Source organism: Mus caroli, chromosome 19 (assembly GCF_900094665.2).
Source record: "Mus caroli chromosome 19, CAROLI_EIJ_v1.1, whole genome shotgun sequence".
Taxonomy (NCBI): domain Eukaryota; kingdom Metazoa; phylum Chordata; class Mammalia; order Rodentia; family Muridae; genus Mus; species Mus caroli.
The window spans coordinates 13324767-13343354 of NC_034588.1; the positions used below are offsets into that span (position 1 = coordinate 13324767).

Below are 18588 nucleotides of genomic sequence, written 5' to 3' on the forward strand. Positions count from 1 at the left end.
CAGAGGCAGGCAGATTTCTGAGTTCAAGGCCAGCCTGGTCTACAAAGTGAGTTCCAGGACAGCCAGGGCTATACAGAGAAACCCTGTCTCAAAAAACAAAAACAAAAACAAACAAAACAAAACAAACAAACAAACAAACAAAAGACACATAGTGTGGGCACTTTTAGGCAGGCAGCTTAAGTTTCATAAGTTGGGACTTGGTTTGGGTTGGGCACACAGCAGTCTATTAATAATGCATGTGGCACCTGAGAGCCTCACCTGAACGCACTATCCATTCACACCAAACCCTGAGTAAGGAGCCTGGAAACCTGTCTGCAAGGTAGTGTTGCTTCTGCAGTGAGCTGCACACCCACCCACTCCAAACAATGGAGACAGTTCCTCCCTCTCCTTAATGGCCAACAAACCTGGCACACTTCCAAGAGTTGGTTTACTGCTTTCAAGATTTGCTGAGTGTTTTGCGTGCCTGTATATATGTGCACCACATACCTGGCATGTTCCCAAAGGCTGGAAGGTGTCAGAAACCCTGGAACTGGAGTTACAGAAGGCTGTTACGTGGGTGCTGGAAACTTGACCCAGGTCCTTCTACAAGAGCAGCAGGTGGTCTGAGCCATGTCTTCAATCCCTCTTTCGTTAGCAAGTGAACATGGCACAGCACATGCGATCAGAGGACAATGTGCAGGGGTTCTTTCCTCCCATTGTGTGGGTTCCAGGGCTTGAATCAGGTCACTGGGTTTGGTGTCAAGTGCCTCTATTCAGTGAGCCATCTTGCCAGCCTAGTCTTGGAGAGCTCCAATTCAAACTTACTCCTAATACATCCTGGTCCAGGGTATGAGGGCCGACTCAGCTAGAACTGAGTATGAGAAAACTATGTCTCCAAGTGAACTTTTAGGGATTGCCATCTTATGTCTGTGAATAATTGAGGGCGGCGTATATGGTTAAAAGGAGACGAATTATGGGAAGGGATAGATGAGTGAACAAAGGCTGTCAATCAAAGTAAGAGAATCACCCAGACTACATTCCTGATAACCAAACTTGTCCCTTCTTTAGCCCCATGAAAGAAAGCTCCAAACAGTAACTGGGGCCCTTGTCTATCTTCCCTCCTGTGTGTGAGTGTCCTGGAAGAACCTTCACTCCTGTGGCTTTCTTGTAATCTATTTGGACCTATTTGCAGACTATGTATGCTTTCATCCATTTTATTTGTTTTATTCTTGAAAAAGAGGACAAGAACTTGCAAACACCCAGACTGGTTTCTGACCATCAGTAACATCTAGCTGAGCTATCCAGGAGGTAAGAAAATAACGTTCTTTCCTTTCCTAAGGCTAGAAAATCCCCCTCTCTACTTTTCCTTTCACTATGAGGTCTGTGGCTCACAGCAGGCAGAACTAGCAAGTTTGGTTGGAAACCTTGCTTTTAACTGTTTAACCTGAGCTCCTTAATCACAGGAAACAGATGTTTTAAAGACAGGAGCAGCCAAGTGGGGATAGTGGAGCGGGGCAGGTCCTCCTTCAGGGAGGGAGCTTAATTCCTGGTGTTCCAAGAAAATGGCCCACATAATCAACTAGCCAAGGCTCATAGGGGTTCAGAGACTGAATGATAATCAGGGGCTGACCTAGGTCCTCTCCATGTTATGGTTGTATAGCTTGGTGCTCTTGTGGGACTCTGAACAGTAGAAACCGGAGCTGTTTCTTTTGCCTGCTTTTTGGACCTCCCTGATATGAGGGCTTGTGCCTAGTCTTATTGTAACTTGATATGCCATGTTCGCTTGATATCCTGGGAGTTGTACCCTTTTCTGAAAGGAGTGGATCTTGGGAAGAGGGGATGAAGGGGGAATTTGAGGAAAGGGGGAAGAGGCACTGCAGTCGGAATGTGATATATGAAGGAAGAATAAAGAAAAGAAGAAAAAAGTCTGGTGTTCCTGCCTTTATTGTGTGTCTCCCTCCCTTTAAATCACCTGCATGCCTCTACACACAGGTTGTGAACCACTCAAGCAAAACTGAAGTACAATTATAAATCATGTTGTTAATGCTTGGATTTAGGTCCTACTTCAGAGAGCAGAGTCAATCTCAAAGGAAGGTGGGCGACCTCAGCCTTAGCTTCAGGAATAGTAAGACCTAATAAAATTATTTCAGGTCCACGTAAAACCAAGGGAAAAGTATAGGGAAAGAGAAGGAAAGAGAAGGAGAACAACTAGAAAACTGCAAGAGGCTGCAGCTGGGCTGGGCATAGCAGGGACATAGGGCAGGCCGACAGAATGGCAGAATCGGGTCCTGTGGAAAGTGGGCGAACACCCTATGGCTGCTGCTTCACCCAAGACAGAGCTGGAGGAAAGGGGGAGATGAACAGGTGCCTCCCCTGTGAGCTCCTCCAGGCTCCCCGGTTTCTGCTCTTTAAAATGGAACTGAACTTGGGAAGTAGAGACTTGGGGGACAACCATGAGTTCAATTTCAGCCTGTAGAAAGCAAGTTCGAGGTCATGTTGGGCTACATGACACACCCTGCCCCTCATTTCATAAAAACAGAATGAGCAGATGATACAGACTAGACCCCTAAGGATTTTGAGGTCATTACCAGAAATTCTGACACTAGTATTAAGTCAGAGAAACAACATCAGAAAGGGTCAGCTTTAAAAATATGTAAAAATGATTAATTGTATACCACCATTAGTGAGCAGACAGGCTCAAAGTGGAGAGACCTGAGAATCTGTCCTCTATGATGACAATCAAAAAAAAAAAAAGTGGGCTGATGGTTTTTTGCCTGCATGTATTTCTGTGTACCACACGGGTGTCTTGTGACCTCAAAGGCCAGAAAGGGGCATCAATTACCCTGGAACTGGAGTTAGGTGGCTATGAACCATCACAAGGGTACAAAGTGCTCTTAACCACTGAGCCATCTCTTCAGCTCCTGACAATTTCTGTTTTAAAGCATCTATACATACAGATGTTTTACAATTCTTCCAGGGCAGATGAGATTGCTCACCAGGGAAAGGCATTTACTGTGCAACTGTGACAACTTATGCTTGATCCCTGGAACGCATGTAAAGATGAACACGAACAGACTCCAGAGTTGTTCTGACTGCCACACACACACCATGGCACAGGAGCATCCCAAGACACACACATACGCGTCGCGTGCATGCGCGCACGCGCGCACACACACACACACACACAAATTTACGCAGCCATGCATGCACATACCACCACCAACACCACATACAAAGTAAAAGTTTTAAATTACTATGTTTTGTCATTGAATACTACTCCACTAAATATTATCAATATGGAAAACAAAAACCAAGGCTAGGCATGGTAGCTTGTGCCTGTATTCCTAGCACTCAAAAGGCAGGAGGAACTGTCCCAAAGTCAGGGACAGTCAGGGATACACACGGAGACAGTTTCAAAACACAACTAAGGAAGCTGAACCAGTAGCTCAGAAGTTAAGGACACTTGCGGGGGACGGGACCTGGGTTCAGTTTCCAGTTCCCATGTGGCGGCTCACAGCTATTGGAGCTCCTGTGTCAGTGGGGGCACTGGCGTCTTCTGACCTTTGTGGGCACCAGGCATGAACGTAACACACATGGATGCAAAACATTCAAACATATAATAAAAATAAATATGTCTAGAATTTCTCTTTTTTCAGCAAACAAAACTGAAAAACAAAAACAAATGAAAGGCATGCTGGAATATACTTATACTCCCAGCAGGGGGAGGGGTAGGAGGGGAACAGGTTCTGCAAGATACAGCTCAGTAGCTACCACGCAAGGTGCTGGCTCCACTCCATAGTACGCTTGTACACACACACACACACACACACACACACCCAAAAAACCCAAAATCAAAAATTAAAAAAAAACACACACACAATAAAATAACAACAACAAAAACCCAGTAAAAATAAATCAAGACAAAACCACATGGAGACAGAGAGGCACATGTATTTAATCCCAGCACTCAGGATTAAAGAAATATAGGGAAAACTCGCACTGCTTCCACAGCAAGGCTAAGGATCTAAAAGGTAAGCCTTTGCACACATGTGAGGCCTCAGTTCAATCCTGAAATTCCAAGCACTGAAAAGTTAAAAATAAAAATGAAGCCGGGCGTGGTGGCACACACCTTTAATCCCAGCACTCGGGAGGCAGAGGCAGGTGGATTTCTGAGTTCGAGGCCAGCCTGGTCTACAAAGTGAGTTCCAGGACAGCCAAGACTACACAGAGAAACCCTGTCTCAAAAAACCAAAAAAATAAAAAAATAAATAAAAATGAAACCTACACATGTAATTTGGCTTTCTGTTCACTTTTTCTACCCCAACGCAGCACAGACTGTAAGAGCTCCTGTGGTCTCCCTGACCACTACCTGTATGTCTCTAATAGGCTAACACCGTGCCCAAAGTTTTCCAAACACAGCACTCGAGGTTCTGTACGCCCACATACGATGCTCTGTGTCTTAGACACTGCCTTCTCTTCAGGTCCTTAGTCACCAGAATCTAACCAGTTTAACTTTACTGAGGATATGAGGTTGTTAGATAGACACAACCTTTATTCTCTTTAGATGGCCTCCTTCCTTTATGACTAGATCCTCAGCATCACCACTATAGAGATATAATATGGTAAAGCCATTTGCTTATATGGCTTCCCTTCTGTTAAAGGGTGGAGACTATACTACATCCTGGGCAGTTTCCCCTGTGATAATCGGTGATTAATGAACTCACAGCCTCCTTTACCATCAGGCAGGGCTGTCTATACGAGGTCCTGACACCACCAGCTTTCCTCACACCTCAGCTCCATGCCAATCTGGTTGTGGTCCAGGGTTTATCTGTGTTTTGCCAGGTAGGGATAATTAGTCTAGGGTTAGTTCATGCTCTTACATATTCTGCCCAGCTGGGGTAAGGGACAGATGTGCCTCTGACAGCCCTGCTCATGAACTGCCAGTGTCCAATGGCTTTTCTCTGGCATCGTCCTTGAGCTGTCCTGTTTCTATCAGGGAAACGGGGTAACTAAATGATTCAGCACTCTGGATCCAGCCAGAACTTTAACAGTACCACCTATTTCTAAGCAGGTTTGGGCCATTCACATACTATTTTCTTAAATTCATTTATAAAATGGCCTACTAAACCTTAATCAAAGCTGTTGTAAACTTAGTCGTAGTTAAGGACCTAGAAAGAGGTCTGCTGCTCTGGGTAGTTACTAGGACAAGCCGATGGCTTTCTGGAGTGACTGCTCCTTCTACACGTGACCGAAGGCTGCAGCCTTCCAGGGACTCAGTCCCACCCTCTGCTTTACTGTTCTGTCTCCTCCACACAGTAGCACTTCCTCCAGGGTAGAAGCTTTGCTTCCCTGTTTGCTGGAAGCCACCACACCCACAAATGTTTATGAATTAGACTTTCCACAAATATGTGCCAAATAAATTATGTGAAAAGGAAAACCAAGATTTTAAACTAAGTATAGAAAAATTGCCCTATAGTATTTCTAGCCCTGTATTTTAATTTATCACTCAATATAATAAAAACATAAGAAAATTTATTAAAATTTGAAGGCAAAAATCATAATTTCAAAAGGTTAGACCTATGTCAGGTCAGGTGTGCTGACGAATGGACGCGGTCCTGAAGTTCAAAATCAGATCCAAGAGTATCACTTTCAGAATGTTCTAGAGGGTTGGGTTTACTTTTGATAGTCTTAGATGAGACAGTCACTATTCTGTTTTCTTTCTTGATAGAAATGCATTTTTTCAAAGATTCACTTTTAATTGGCTCATTAAGCAGAGACCTTCTATCCCCAGGTCCTTTGCTTTCGGAGTTCCCAGGAGAGTCAGTGTCGGACAGCAGGTCCTTTCTGGGGTGTCTCTCAGCAGACGGCCTTCTGGAGGGCTCACTTGCCATGCTCCCCTTCTCTGAAGAGGACCTGCTGTGTTTAGACAACACCTCCTCTTCTCTTTGACTCCTGCCTCCAGAAATGCCACCTGCTAAAGGAGAGCCTGTTTTAGCAATGAATCCCGCTGCAGATCCCTCCTGCTGCTCCAGGCCTACAACTCCCAGGTGGTCTCTAGACGCTCCCACTGCCTCTGGTGCAGAAGCCGGATCCTGGACGGTGTTCAGAAGTAAAGGGCTCAGAGCATCACTGGTAATCTTCTGGAACTACAAGGAAAACAATGAAGCTTGAGAACAAAGCGAGCCACTACAGAGGTGAAAACCTCACTGTAGAACTGTGATTTTTTTTTTTCCTGTTGACTTTTATTATTTTTAGTTAGGGAGGGGTGTGTGTGTGTGTGTGTGTGTGTGCACGTGTGTGATGTGTACATGACTGTAGAGGCTAGAAGAGGCATAGGATCCCATGGAGCTATAGTTACAGGTGGTTGCGAGCCACCCAACATGGGAGCTAGGGACTCTACTCAATCCTTACAAGAGCTATAGCTCTCTCAACAGTCAGGCCATCTCTCCAGCCTTGGAACTGTGACCTTACTAAGCAGTCAGTTCACCACTCAGAGGATTCTATAGTCATACATTTTCTAAATTATACGATGCCATGTGATTGGCAACTCAAAATTATATATATGCCCAGAGTTAGCTGTATATTTTTAGCATTTTTTGTTCTCTATAATTAGCTTCAATTTTCCACATTAAAAAACCAAAACTATTTCTAAGAAATTTCTATTCCTAATTCCTAGCCTCTCTGTGTATGTGAAGTATCCAAGGTGTGACATGACTGAGCTCTCAAGCCAGCAGCTCCTCAGACAAGTCTTAGACTGGCTGCTGGGTCTTGGTGAGGCAGAAGAAAAAATATTTGGGGGGGGGGGGAAGAGGTGGGAGAGGGTTCCTGTGCCAGCCAACCTCCTCCATCCACTAACTGGAGGCTGTAAGCATGCTAGTCTGTCTAGATTACTGGTCTCAAACATTCTCTGCACTAGTACTTGGACCTTCATTAGTGTCCCTTCATTGTAAGCTGACTGCATACAATAGCAGTTTAAAAAAATTAAATTCTGATTATCTCTTTACGCTTTCTTTCTTCATTGAAGATTGCTTATTTCAAGTATAAATTATCAAAAAAAAAAAGAACTTCCACTTTTTTCTTTTCTTTTCTTTCTTTCTTAAGGTCTCACTATGTAGTCTTGACTGGTCTGGAATTCATTATGCAGACCAGATTAGCCTCAAGCTCACAGAGACCTGCCTGTCCCTGCCTCCCAGGCGCTGGGATCAAGGTGTGTGCATCATCATGCCTAGCCCCGTTTTCTTACGGACAATGATGCAGCTTCTGGAAACAGGTACAAACTTAGCTCTTCCAGAGATAGACCACCATTCCTTTCTCCGACTTGGGGAGCTCCTCGCTCAGGGCTTGAACCAAGGTCTGAGAGGTCCACTCACTCGGCTGTCCTGCATTTGTCCAGTGGCAGTCTGTTTCGGATCCAGAGTTTCATCTTCAAGTGCCTTCTGTTCTTGTACAGGTGTATTAACCGTGGAATTCATCTGCGGACGACCTAACAGGTGGAAATCTGACTGATCTATGCCAGCCATAGTGGCAAGCTGTCCAAGCCTGCGGACAGGAGGGAGGAGGAAAAGGCACTCACTTGGGGACAACTTAAGTTCACCCACGCCTACAAGCATGAAAGAGGTATATACATGAACACCAAGATCTAAAGCTCATTTTATTTATTTTTTTTTTTTGGTTTTTCGAGACAGGGTTTCTCTGTGTAGCCCTGGCTGTCCTGGAACTCACTTTGTAGACCAGGCTGGCCTTAAACTCAGAAATCCGCCTGCCTCTGCCTCCCGAGTGCTGGGATTAAAGGCGTGTGCCATCACCGCCCGGCTCAAGATCTAAAACTCTTAGAAGCCGACGCCTACTTCGGAACCAGCCTGTTCCTAACTGCCACCTTTCCACCCTGCTCTGTGAGCTCTGGACCACATCATCCCATCCTCTTAGTACCCAGCTCCTCTCAGGGATACATTACACATCACCTAACTTTCCATAGCAGCCATCACAGCTTACTTTTAAATACTATTCTAACAGCTTCAACCTCTGCCATCTCCATACATCTGACCTCTCTCCTCAGCTTCCCTCCTAGCCACTACTCACTCACCTCAAACCCTGCCTCATCAACCTCATTCAACTCTTCTCTTAGCATCTGTACTGGCTATTTTTGTGTCAACTTGACACAGCTGGAGTTATCACAGAGAAAGGAGCTTCAGTTGAGGAAATGCCTCCATGAGATCCAACTGTAAGGCATTTTCTCAATTAGTGATCAAGGGGGAAAGGCCCCTTGTGGGTGGGACCATCCCTGGGCTGGTAGTCTTGTTTCTATAAGAGAGCAGGCTGAGCAAGCCAGGGGAGGCAAGCCAGTAAAGAACATCCCTCCATGGCCTCTGCATCAGCTCCTGCTCCCTGACCTGCTTGAGTTTCAGTCCTGACTTCCTTTGGTGATGAACAGCAGCATGGAAGTGTAAGCCGAATAAACCCTTTCCTCCCCAACTTGCTTCTTGGTCATGATGGTTGTGCAGGAATAGAAACCCTGACTAAGACAGCATCTTTTTTTCTTTGAATTTGAGACTCAGGTAGCCTAAGCAAGACTCAAAATTTTTATGTAGTTAAGGGGTGACTTTGAACTCCTGCTCCTCCTTCTACCACTCCCGTGCTGTGCTACAGGAGTGTGCCACCATGCCTGACTGGCATCTCCTTCTGACACTATGGTTCTTAGGTGAGAACCCTGACCTACTCCTGTGTCTACAGTACCTGTGGACATCAACTACATCCTGAAGCCTAGGGGTCAGAAGAATTTAACTCAAAACTTATTTAATAAGCAGGATGAATAAAAGGTAAGAAATCTCCTGTATATTCTTAAATATTTTCAATAAAATGATCTTAAACTTTTAACTTTAGTCTTTTTTAAAAACATGTTACGGGATAGATTTATAGCAGACAAAACTGTGTACAATTCACATGCCCAGTGGCATTAACTGGTCTTTACCAAGACCCCCAAGCACTCTTTATGCTACCTTTTATGGTGGGCTTCCTAACAAGGCAGGTTTACCACTCTGCATTTCTTTTAAAAGGAATTCGCCACTGAAAAGCAGATCAAACATACTGTTGATAATCACGATAAATGTCTTGTGGAAGCTAAAAAATGTCGAGCTCCTCAGCAGGCTACAATTAAAGCCACTGGAGAAAGAGTGCCCACCCTCCAGATATACCCAGCATCTTTAAGGAGATCCAAAAACGCGTGGAACTTCTGAAAAGAATTCTCGATGCTGCCCAAGACTCCTTCATCGTCCAGGATCATGTTTGTCAACGACTGTGCATGAAGGGCTTCAGACAGGGAGAAATTTATATTTCTTAGCTGGGCATTTTCATGTTCCAGCTACAAAAGAAAGTAGAGAATGCATGGTGTGATTTCCTCACAATCACCTAAAGAAAAGTTTTCAGTACCTAAACTAAAACATTTAAAAATCTAAGTAATGTATTACATTTTTAAGCCATTTAATTAACTAATCTAATTTTCATCAATGAAGACATTAACTATAACACATAATGATCTTCACTGGAGACACTTAGCGAAATTTCCTATATAACAAGTAGATGAAAATACAGCTATTGTTTAACTGATGATTTTTCCAAAGAACACATCCCTAACTGCTTAGATTCACATTGGACCATTGTGCAGCAGAGATTTACCACCTAAGGTTCATTTAATATTAGAAAACACTCTGATCTAAGCAAAATCATAACCCTACTATACTTAATCTATTAAGGATTGATGTCAACATGCCAACTTTTTAAAACCATATATGTATGTATACGTGTTCATGCACAGGCATGTGCCACAGCATGCATGTGGAAGTCAGTTCTCTCCTTCCATCATGTATGGCCAGGGAGCCGACTCAGGTGGCTGGGCTTGGCAGCAAGTCCCTCACCTTGCAGGCCCTGGAGTATGTTGTGCTTATGTTAAAGCCTTGATGCTTAGTGCCCACTCTCAACGTTGTCTATTCTCTGTAGCTTCTTGCTCTCTTCTCAGGCAACACATGAACCCAACCCTGGCATTTCCCAGAAAGGCAAGGTTTAAATAACATACATTTGGCTTATGTCTTCCAGTGCTCGATACTTGTTATGATATATACACTTTGAGCACTCTTTTTCACATTTACTGTGTAGTTATGTGAAAAAGCACTACTGTAAAACTTGTCAGTGCTCACAGTATAGACTTCTAGCTCCCATGGCATTCTTAGCCACTTGCCATTACCTTAGACTTCTGGCCAGGCATAGTCTCCTAGACTTAGCCACCTGAGCACTGGCTGACAGCCATGCACCACAAGGCCCATCCTCTTAGGCTTTCTAGAGTATCTGCTTTCCTAATTCACTGTGAGAAGACAGTCTCACCACCATTTACATTACATACACAGTAGAAGCCTAATACACTTCAAACATGGCAGTCAAAAGCCAGGGGGAGGGGCAAGCTTTTTCTTACATTTTTTACAATACACTTTTTCGAACATGTCCAATGACACTAAATGAATGAATGAAAGGTGCACAATACACTATGCCTTATCACTTCCAGGTATTTTAAAGTCTCTAAGTACAGAACAGGAGAGCAAGCCTCCTTACCTCGCTGACGCGCTTGTCGGCCTTGAGGCGACTCACTCTCTCCTCCTTCAGCTGCCTCAGGCACTCCTCCAGCTTCGCCTAACAAGAAGAAACGGAGGAAATGTGCTGCACTCGGGTCCCGCCACTCTTCCCAGCTACACAGACCACTAATAACTGAGGGGCGGAGCCAGAAGTAACCTCAGGCAGTGCGATGACGTCACTCCTCGTACACGCTCAGCCTAGCGCAGTTAATTACTAAAAGGTATCAAATGGGCACACTGCAGAGTCACTTAAGTCCCACTCTAGCTTAAGAGTTGCAGTGCTTACCATAAAAAGTAGATACATAGAACAGTGAATCACCAATAAAAAAATTAAAGTCATGAAAGGAAATTTTTATTCTTACTTGTGGGTTCCTCATAATAGCAAACTCTGTACCACTCTTAACAAACCAAAATCACACAACTGCAACAAAAATGCATACTTAAGATGTAACATTTTCCCCTGGTCTACAGAGTGAGTTCCAGGACAGCCAGGGCTACACAGAGAAACCCTGTCTCGAAAAACAAAACAAAACAAAAATAAATAAGAAAAGAAAGATGTACCACTTTTCGAGCACTTTTACTGTATGGAAGCATTGTGCTTCGTTCTCTAGGTCCTCACTAATGTAACCATCAGTCCCTACAAGAAGAGCAGGACTCCTGGCCAAGGCTGAGGGGGCAAGAACAGCCACCCTCCACTGGCTATGGAGCCGCCCTTGAATTCGGAGTCTTGGCTGCACAAGGGCTTACCTTGCTCTTTACCAACATCAGGAAAAAAATGTACCTGTGAGCAAACCTGCGCATCATTTTCAGGACCTGAGTGAGATTTTATGGTCCTTGATGATTTGTGATGATTTGTGATAGATAAATCTTGAAGTAATCCCTAAGCCTTCCCAGGGCTGCAATGTTTCCTGCTCATGCAGGGGCCGCTGTGAGGCAATAATTAAGAACGTCACAGCAAGTGATAGTGTGGGTATGACACAATTGGGGAACCTGTTTAAAGGTACCAGGCTCTTCATGAAAAAGATTTTTATTACAAAGGAGTTAAGACAACAGAGAAGTTCATTGCCAACTCTGAAGAGGAGGTGGCCCACAGAAGATGAGAGGTCCCCTGACTGACAAGTAGCAAGCAAATGGGCTCTAAGAGCCAAGTTATGCTGCTAACACCAGCTTGCCTGGAAGAGGATTCCTTCCCAGCACTGCCAGATGGCAACAGTCTGGCCTACACCAAGGTCTCAGTTTTTGTGAGACTGGGCAGGGATTCTTGTCTGGACTTTTACGTTAGAACTGTGAGCTCATAAAAGGAGACTGTATTAAGCTGTCAAACTTATAGCAACAAATTCAACTTCCTGGCTTAGGAATAAAACAAGCATCTGCTACTCTCATAAGCCACCACTTTTTGAGTAGTTGATTGTGTAATAGTAAACAAAACGTGTATCTATTAAAACCTTACAATGTGCTTCTACTCATGGACCCTCCTACCTTAGCTGCATGAAGGCTGGGATTACAGGTATGGAGCCCAACACTTGGCTTTGCATTTGTGCATGCGTGTGTGCATTCATTCGTGTGTCTGTGTGTGTGCATGCTCGTGAATGTGCATGCGGAGGCCAGAGGTTGACGTTGGGAACTGCCCTTCACTGTCCCACCTTTCCTTGTGGCAGGTCTCTTAATCAAATGCAGAGCTCACAAACATAGGTGGTCCTGCTAGTCAGCTGGCTCTCCATCTCTGCATTCCGAGGCTGGACGTACAGGCGAGTCATCACACATACCTTGCATTTATGCCGGTTCTGATCCAAACTACAGACCTACAGCTTTAATGGCAAGTAGTTAAACACCGAGCTAACGCCCTAGCCCCTGGGTTTATATTTTAAAGGCTTCGGAACATTTACTTAAACACAGAATTTTAACTTAAAAGTTTAGTTTGGGAACACTGAGATGCTAAATTTAGCATCGAGTAGCTAAATTTCTAGCACTCACATAGCAGGTCACAATTGTTTCCAGGGGATCTGGTCACTTTTCTGGCCTTGTTGGGTACTAGACACACATGTGATTCATACATACATGACCTCCAAACATTCATATACATAAAATAAAAATATTTTAAATGTTATATATCTAAGGAAAACAAAGATATAAAATATCTAAGTGTGTGTCAACAAAGTTGTTCCCCTTCCAACAAGCTGTTTTACAGTATTTCCTCAGTGGAAAACTGAGTGAAATACGTTTACACTCAGACTGCATGTCTGAATACTGTTAAATGCTTTCATCATGTCAAACTCCTTTTCTCTTTAAAGACTGATCTAATGTAAATGAAGAAAATATCTAATAAAAAAATGCCTTAAAAAAAAACTTCTATGTGTGCATGTGGGGATGGGTTTCTGCACGTGCATGCAGTGCCTGAGAAGAGGGCGCTGGGTCCCCTGGACCTGGGGTCACAGGTGGTTGAGAGCCACGTGACAAGAGCAGGAGGAACTGAACTCAGTCCTCTGTCAAACCACCACCTGCTCTCAGCTGCTGAGGCCCTTTCCAGAGCCAGCCGTTACTAACAGTGCCTAGAACTAAAACAAAATGTTCAGTACATTTCATGGCATGCTGGCTGTGTTCGTGAGGCACATGTGTGCCACAGTGCATACATGGAGGCCAGACCACAGCTTCTCTTCCACCATGGGATATGGAGATCCTGGTGATGGAACTCAGGTTATGAGGCTTGGCAGTAGGCACCTTCAACTACTGAGCCTTCTCAGCAGCACATAAAATCCATTTATGGAAAGACCTTGCAAACTCCTGTGTTTATGATTCACATAATGATTTAACGCACCACAGCTTGAGAAAGGAGCCTATAGTGTGCCTTTCCCTTGCAAGCCAGTGAGTTTCTTGGACTCACTTATATGGCACAAATGAGGGGCTAATAAAGGGGACATGGGTGCCGCCAAAACAGTGTCATCGCTGCATGGTCCCACCCAATCATGGACAATCGCTTGCCATCTCCATTTCTGACTGGCTCTCCACAGCACAGCCAAGTACAATGACATGAAACAGCTTCTCCCCCTAGTGGAGGGGGTCAGGCAATGTCAGATTTGTATCAAGTGTCTCCTCTCAACATTCTTCTTTCCATAGGGGCTTATTATGTAGCTCAGTCTGGACTCAAACTTTCCATCCTCCTGCCTCAGTCTTCTGGTTTAGAGGTATGTACCAAATGAACCTCTGTCTTAACAGCTTTCTGACACATGTCTAGGATTTGACACTGCTTCCAATAACAAACCCAATGTATTGGATGGTTTTATGTCAACTTGACACAAGCTGGAGTCAGAAGAAGGAGCCTCAATTGAGGAGATGCTTCCATAAGATCCAGCTGTAAGGCATTTTCTCAATTAATGATCAATGTGGGAGGGTCCAGCCCATTATAGGTAGTGTCATTCCCTGGGCTGGTAGTCCTGGGTTCTATAAGAAAACAGACTGAGCAAGTCATGTAAAGCAAGCCAGTAAGCAGCACTCTTCCATGGCCTCTGCATCAAGTGCTGCCTCCAGCTTTCTGCCCTGCCTGAGTTCCTTTGGTGGTGAACAGCAATATGGAAATGTAAGCTGAATAAAACCTTTCCTCCCAACTTGCTATGGTCATAGTGTTTTGTGACAACAACGGAAACCAAACTGAGCCAGCCTATCACTCTGAAACGTCACATCTACTACGATTCATTCCCCCATGGAAACTGTGACATGTGTGAAGAAGAGAAACATCTTTTATGAAGCATTTATTCTGTCACCTCCTATGCCTAGCACAAAGAAAGCAGGCAGTAAAGAATGAAGGGAGAAGCCCTGGCCGTGTAAGACGTATCTATGAATATGGTTTTCTTCAAAGGGACAAGTGGAGAAGCTTGCCCTCGTTTTCTAGTCTCCATTTCTTTGCTTAATAGTAGTTTTTTTGTTTTTTTTGTTTTTGTTTTTTTTTTTTAGATCAAGTCTTGATTTTTATTACTTAAAAAATTTGCATATCTATTTTGCTTTCTGACTCTGTGCTTGTGCCTTCAACACTTTCACAACGATTTTCTGCTCCTCAATAAGGAAAGCCCGCTTGATCCTGTCACGGACACACTTGGCACACATGGACCCACCATAGGCCCTGCTGANGTGCTTCTTNGTCTTAGACAATCTCATAAGGACTTTGGGTCNCACAGCACGAACCCCTCGAAGTCTGCCTGGGCACACGCCACATGCGGATTTAGGAGCTTTCCCAACCTTCTTGGTGTAGAGGTAAACAATCCTGTTGCCAGGGGTTCGAGACAGCCTAGTTTTGTTAGAGGCTGTGTTGTAGGAAAGCCTAAGGCGGTATGTCAAACGCTGGACCATCCTGAGTGCCTCTGAGCACCGTCCCCGGAAGAGGAAAAGGAAGCGCTTAATAGTAGTTAAATTTTGGGTTTTGATTTTTTTTTTCCCTCTAAAAACAGAAAATTCTGTAAGGGCAAAGTCCTGACCCATTAACCAGCAAATTCTATAACTCTGGGTCCTGATTTCCTTATCGACTGAATCCACACAGTTATTAAGTGAATGAGCACATATACAAACTCACAAGAGTGCATGAACTCACAACTGCTCAGGGAAAAATGAATGAACATGTGAATTCAACTACTGTAGACAGGCTGATGATCAAACAGTCTGTTCCCACACGCACACTCAGCACTCTAGGGCAGCCACCGCCGGAGGCTGGCTTTTCGCCACAGAATACTAATATGCCAGAATATGCACAGAATGAAGTCCTCAGAGGACACTCACATAACGAGCACCTAAGACTACAACTCACCACCTCAGACCCTCAGGAAGCAATTCCTGGCGTGTCCCATTTCCAGTTGCACAGAGGAGCCCAGGTTAGGCTCCCTCCAAGCTGCAGGCTGCCCCAGCACTAATTCTAAGTGATGGTTTCCCATGTTGTACTGAATCAGTTACACTTCTTCCCGATCACCTTCATTTGGTTACGTGAGGGTCCCTTCTACTGTCTTTACTGTGGGCTTACACATTTTAGCTGATTCTCAAGTGAATATACACTATGAGGGTCCTCAATACACCTGGAGTAAGGAACTCTCTAGTTGCAATTCCTAGCCTTGGTCTTCCTCAGTGACTAGACTATTTTGATGTATTGTCTCTGGGCTCGGTCACAGACCAGTGATAGCAAGCTTGCCCATCATGGATACCGTGTAGTCTCTAGCATTCAAACAACCAGAAGGAAAACAAAGCAGAACAACCCCTTCAAGCCGACCAAGCTCTCTCTCAGACCCCTGGAGAAGGAAACCAATCCAACATCCTGAAAACATGCTCAGGGCTGGAGAGATGGATCAGTAGTAAAGAGCACTGACTGCTCTGCCAGAGATCCTGAGTTCAATTCCCAGCAACCACATGGTACCTCACAACCATCTGTAATGGGGTCTGATGCCCTTTTCTGGTGTGTCTGAAAACAGTCACAGTGTACTCACATACATAAAAATAAATAAATAAATCAATCAAAGAAAGAAGAAAGAAAGAAAGAAAGAAAGAAAGAAAGAAAGAAAGAAAGAAAGAAGGAAGGAAGGAAGGAAGGAAGGAAGGAAGGAAGGAAGGAAAGAAAGAAAGAAAGAAAGAAAGAAAGAAAGAAAGAAAGAAAGAAGACTGTTCATGACTCAATGCTCCTCTGCATCCCAGCAATAAAACACGCGGGCTCTCTACAGACAAGACGAAAGTGTTCCCATGTGGTCCACAGGTTTTCTCCTAAGAGATTATAATTTTGTAAGTGATTACTTCAAGAATTCTCTCTATAAATACCGTGATTTTAATAATAATAAAAAAGCAGCTGTGGCATTTCTCTTCAGGGGATGTGCAATGCTTGCAACTGAACCTAAGGCGTTATATGCTGGCCAGGAAGCTGGTTTGCCATTAAAGCTGTATCCCGTAGCTGTCTTTAAATAAAATAAATAAAATAGGTAGCTGCCCTTCAACTATTAATGACATTTTGAGAAGGCGCCATCTGGGAACTAGAAATCTGGGCCCTAACCACACACAAACTAGCTGGACCTTACGTCCTTGCTCTCAGATATGTGAAAATCAAATCTCTGCTGTTTTAAGCCAATAAACAGACAAACAAACAAATAACAAATGGATAGCCAGTTCTAGATTTGTAAGTTCTGTACCAAGACAAACCTAGTTTTAAGCACTCACTATGCTGGTGTGGCTCAGTGATAGCATGCATGTTGAGGAGTATGAGGTTTTGAGTTCGACCCCAGCTTCCCGTAATTACATGTGAATCATGTAACCCACAAGAAAAGGCAAGACTTTCCTAAAAGATCAGGTCTCCCAGAACTTATTACAAATCAGCTCTGATTTAAAGTCCAAATAAACCTTATGTTTAAGGTAAAAAAAATCTGCTAAGTAAGTTGCTTACCTAAACAGAAAAATGGAATGACATTAGATGCCCAGTTTTAAAATAAAGTATGGTTTCTTAGTTTTTTAATATTGTGAAAGGGGAATATCAGTAGCAAAAGTTTTTTTCAAGGCCAAGAGGCTAGGAGAAGACCAGGAACCCAAGGCCAGTCTGAGGTACAATGACTTCAAGGACAACTTGAGCTACATAAAAGAACCTCTTTCCAATTTTACCAAAAACAAAGTTATATTTCAATCATGGTAAGAGAGTTCAGCTAGTACTATCGTCAGTTTCCTGGCCTTTCACACAGCAGTGCTGGGCTGAGGAGCTGCAGCCCAGTCAAAGCCAGGCCACACATGCATAAGGACTAAGGTGATCCTCAGAGCATGGGAAGAGGCAGGGTGTGGTGGTGGACACCCACAATCTCAGCACCCCAGAAGCAAGTGGCCAGAGCACTGGCCAGGTAGACAAGCCTAACTGGCACATTCTGACCCAATGAAAGACCAAACAACTTCCTCAAACAACAAACCTAGTGTGAATGACAAGTGAGCAATGACAGCTAAGGCTGTCCCCAGGCCTCCACATGCACACACAATGAACATACGAACAGAAACCCACACACATGGCACTGAATCAGCCGACTTTGTGTCAGTACTCGATCTCCTTAAGTTTATTTTATGGCCGTTAAAGCTCTCATTGCAGCTAACGCTCTGATTCCACGAAGAGGAAAATTTGATGCCCTGTTTTATTTTGCAGAGTACCTACACTCTCATCTTCCTTGTTCTCTACCTCTGAGAGAGTAAGAGTTAGAACTGAGCGGCAAACAGGACTCCAGTGAGCTGCCTGGGTTCGTTCCACAAGCAAGCTTCGCCAAGAAGCAACTATACTTTGAAATGGCCTTTGCAATGGTCTCGGTACCTTGAAAGGAACTGTATACCTGTAATGTTTCTTCTTTTATGCTGGTTTTCGGAGGCGCTTCCTGGACACTTTCTGAAGAATCTTCAGTCTCGTCAGATTCCGAGGACGAAGGGCTTTCTACTGTCACAGTCACCGGGAAATCTGATTTCTTAAATAAAGAGGCCATGACTTACTAATAATACTATAAGCCAAATACTAAACACTAGAGGACCTGATCAAATCGATCTGTCAAGTGATTTACTATAAATGTATCTCACTGTTCCTTAGCCTAAAACAATCAGTAACAGAAAAATATCATTAACTTATTCTTACTGTTACTACAAAACCATGTACTCCAATGGCTGATTCCTGTTTGGCACTGCACATGTGTGCTAAGCCCCTCCTAGACAGTTCAAGTAGGGGCCAAAATAAACACCTCTTCTTCAGGTCAACTTTTATACCACAGGTAGTAAATTTATTCTCTACTGCAAGACATGAAGATGCAGAAGTACAATTCTTAGGAGGAAAAGAATTAACAGAATATAAAATCACTAAGTGTCATTGATAAATACTAGAATGGTTTTGTAAATCACATCCACATACACAACTGAAAGTAGCGCACCTCGTCTTCTCTTCATCCGGCAGCCTGAACTAGTGTAGGGACAGTCTAATTCTCCTGTCAAGCTTCAAGGTTTCCCTCTAGTTAAAAACTGA

General features: G+C 43.9%; 1 protein-coding gene and 1 pseudogene across 2 annotated transcripts in view; both read right to left on the minus strand.

The window, feature by feature from the left end:
• Positions 1 to 5491: 5491 nt before the first annotated feature.
• The window catches only part of Cep78 (centrosomal protein 78), a 28910-nt gene continuing 15813 nt past the window's right edge, over positions 5492 to 18588 (minus strand). The window contains exons 11-15 of the mRNA XM_021151625.1: positions 17915 to 18043; positions 10579 to 10656; positions 9171 to 9337; positions 7350 to 7518; positions 5492 to 6125 (exon numbers count right to left, since the gene is read on the minus strand). Of these exons, the coding sequence (XP_021007284.1) occupies positions 5562 to 6125; positions 7350 to 7518; positions 9171 to 9337; positions 10579 to 10656; positions 17915 to 18043 (1107 nt within the window). The 3' untranslated portion in view covers positions 5492 to 5561. The remainder of the gene's footprint in view (positions 6126 to 7349; positions 7519 to 9170; positions 9338 to 10578; positions 10657 to 17914; positions 18044 to 18588) is intronic.
• Positions 14548 to 14988, minus strand: LOC110285447 (annotated as a pseudogene). The gene has a single exon (XR_002377057.2). The product of XR_002377057.2 is annotated as a 60S ribosomal protein L34 pseudogene (transcript).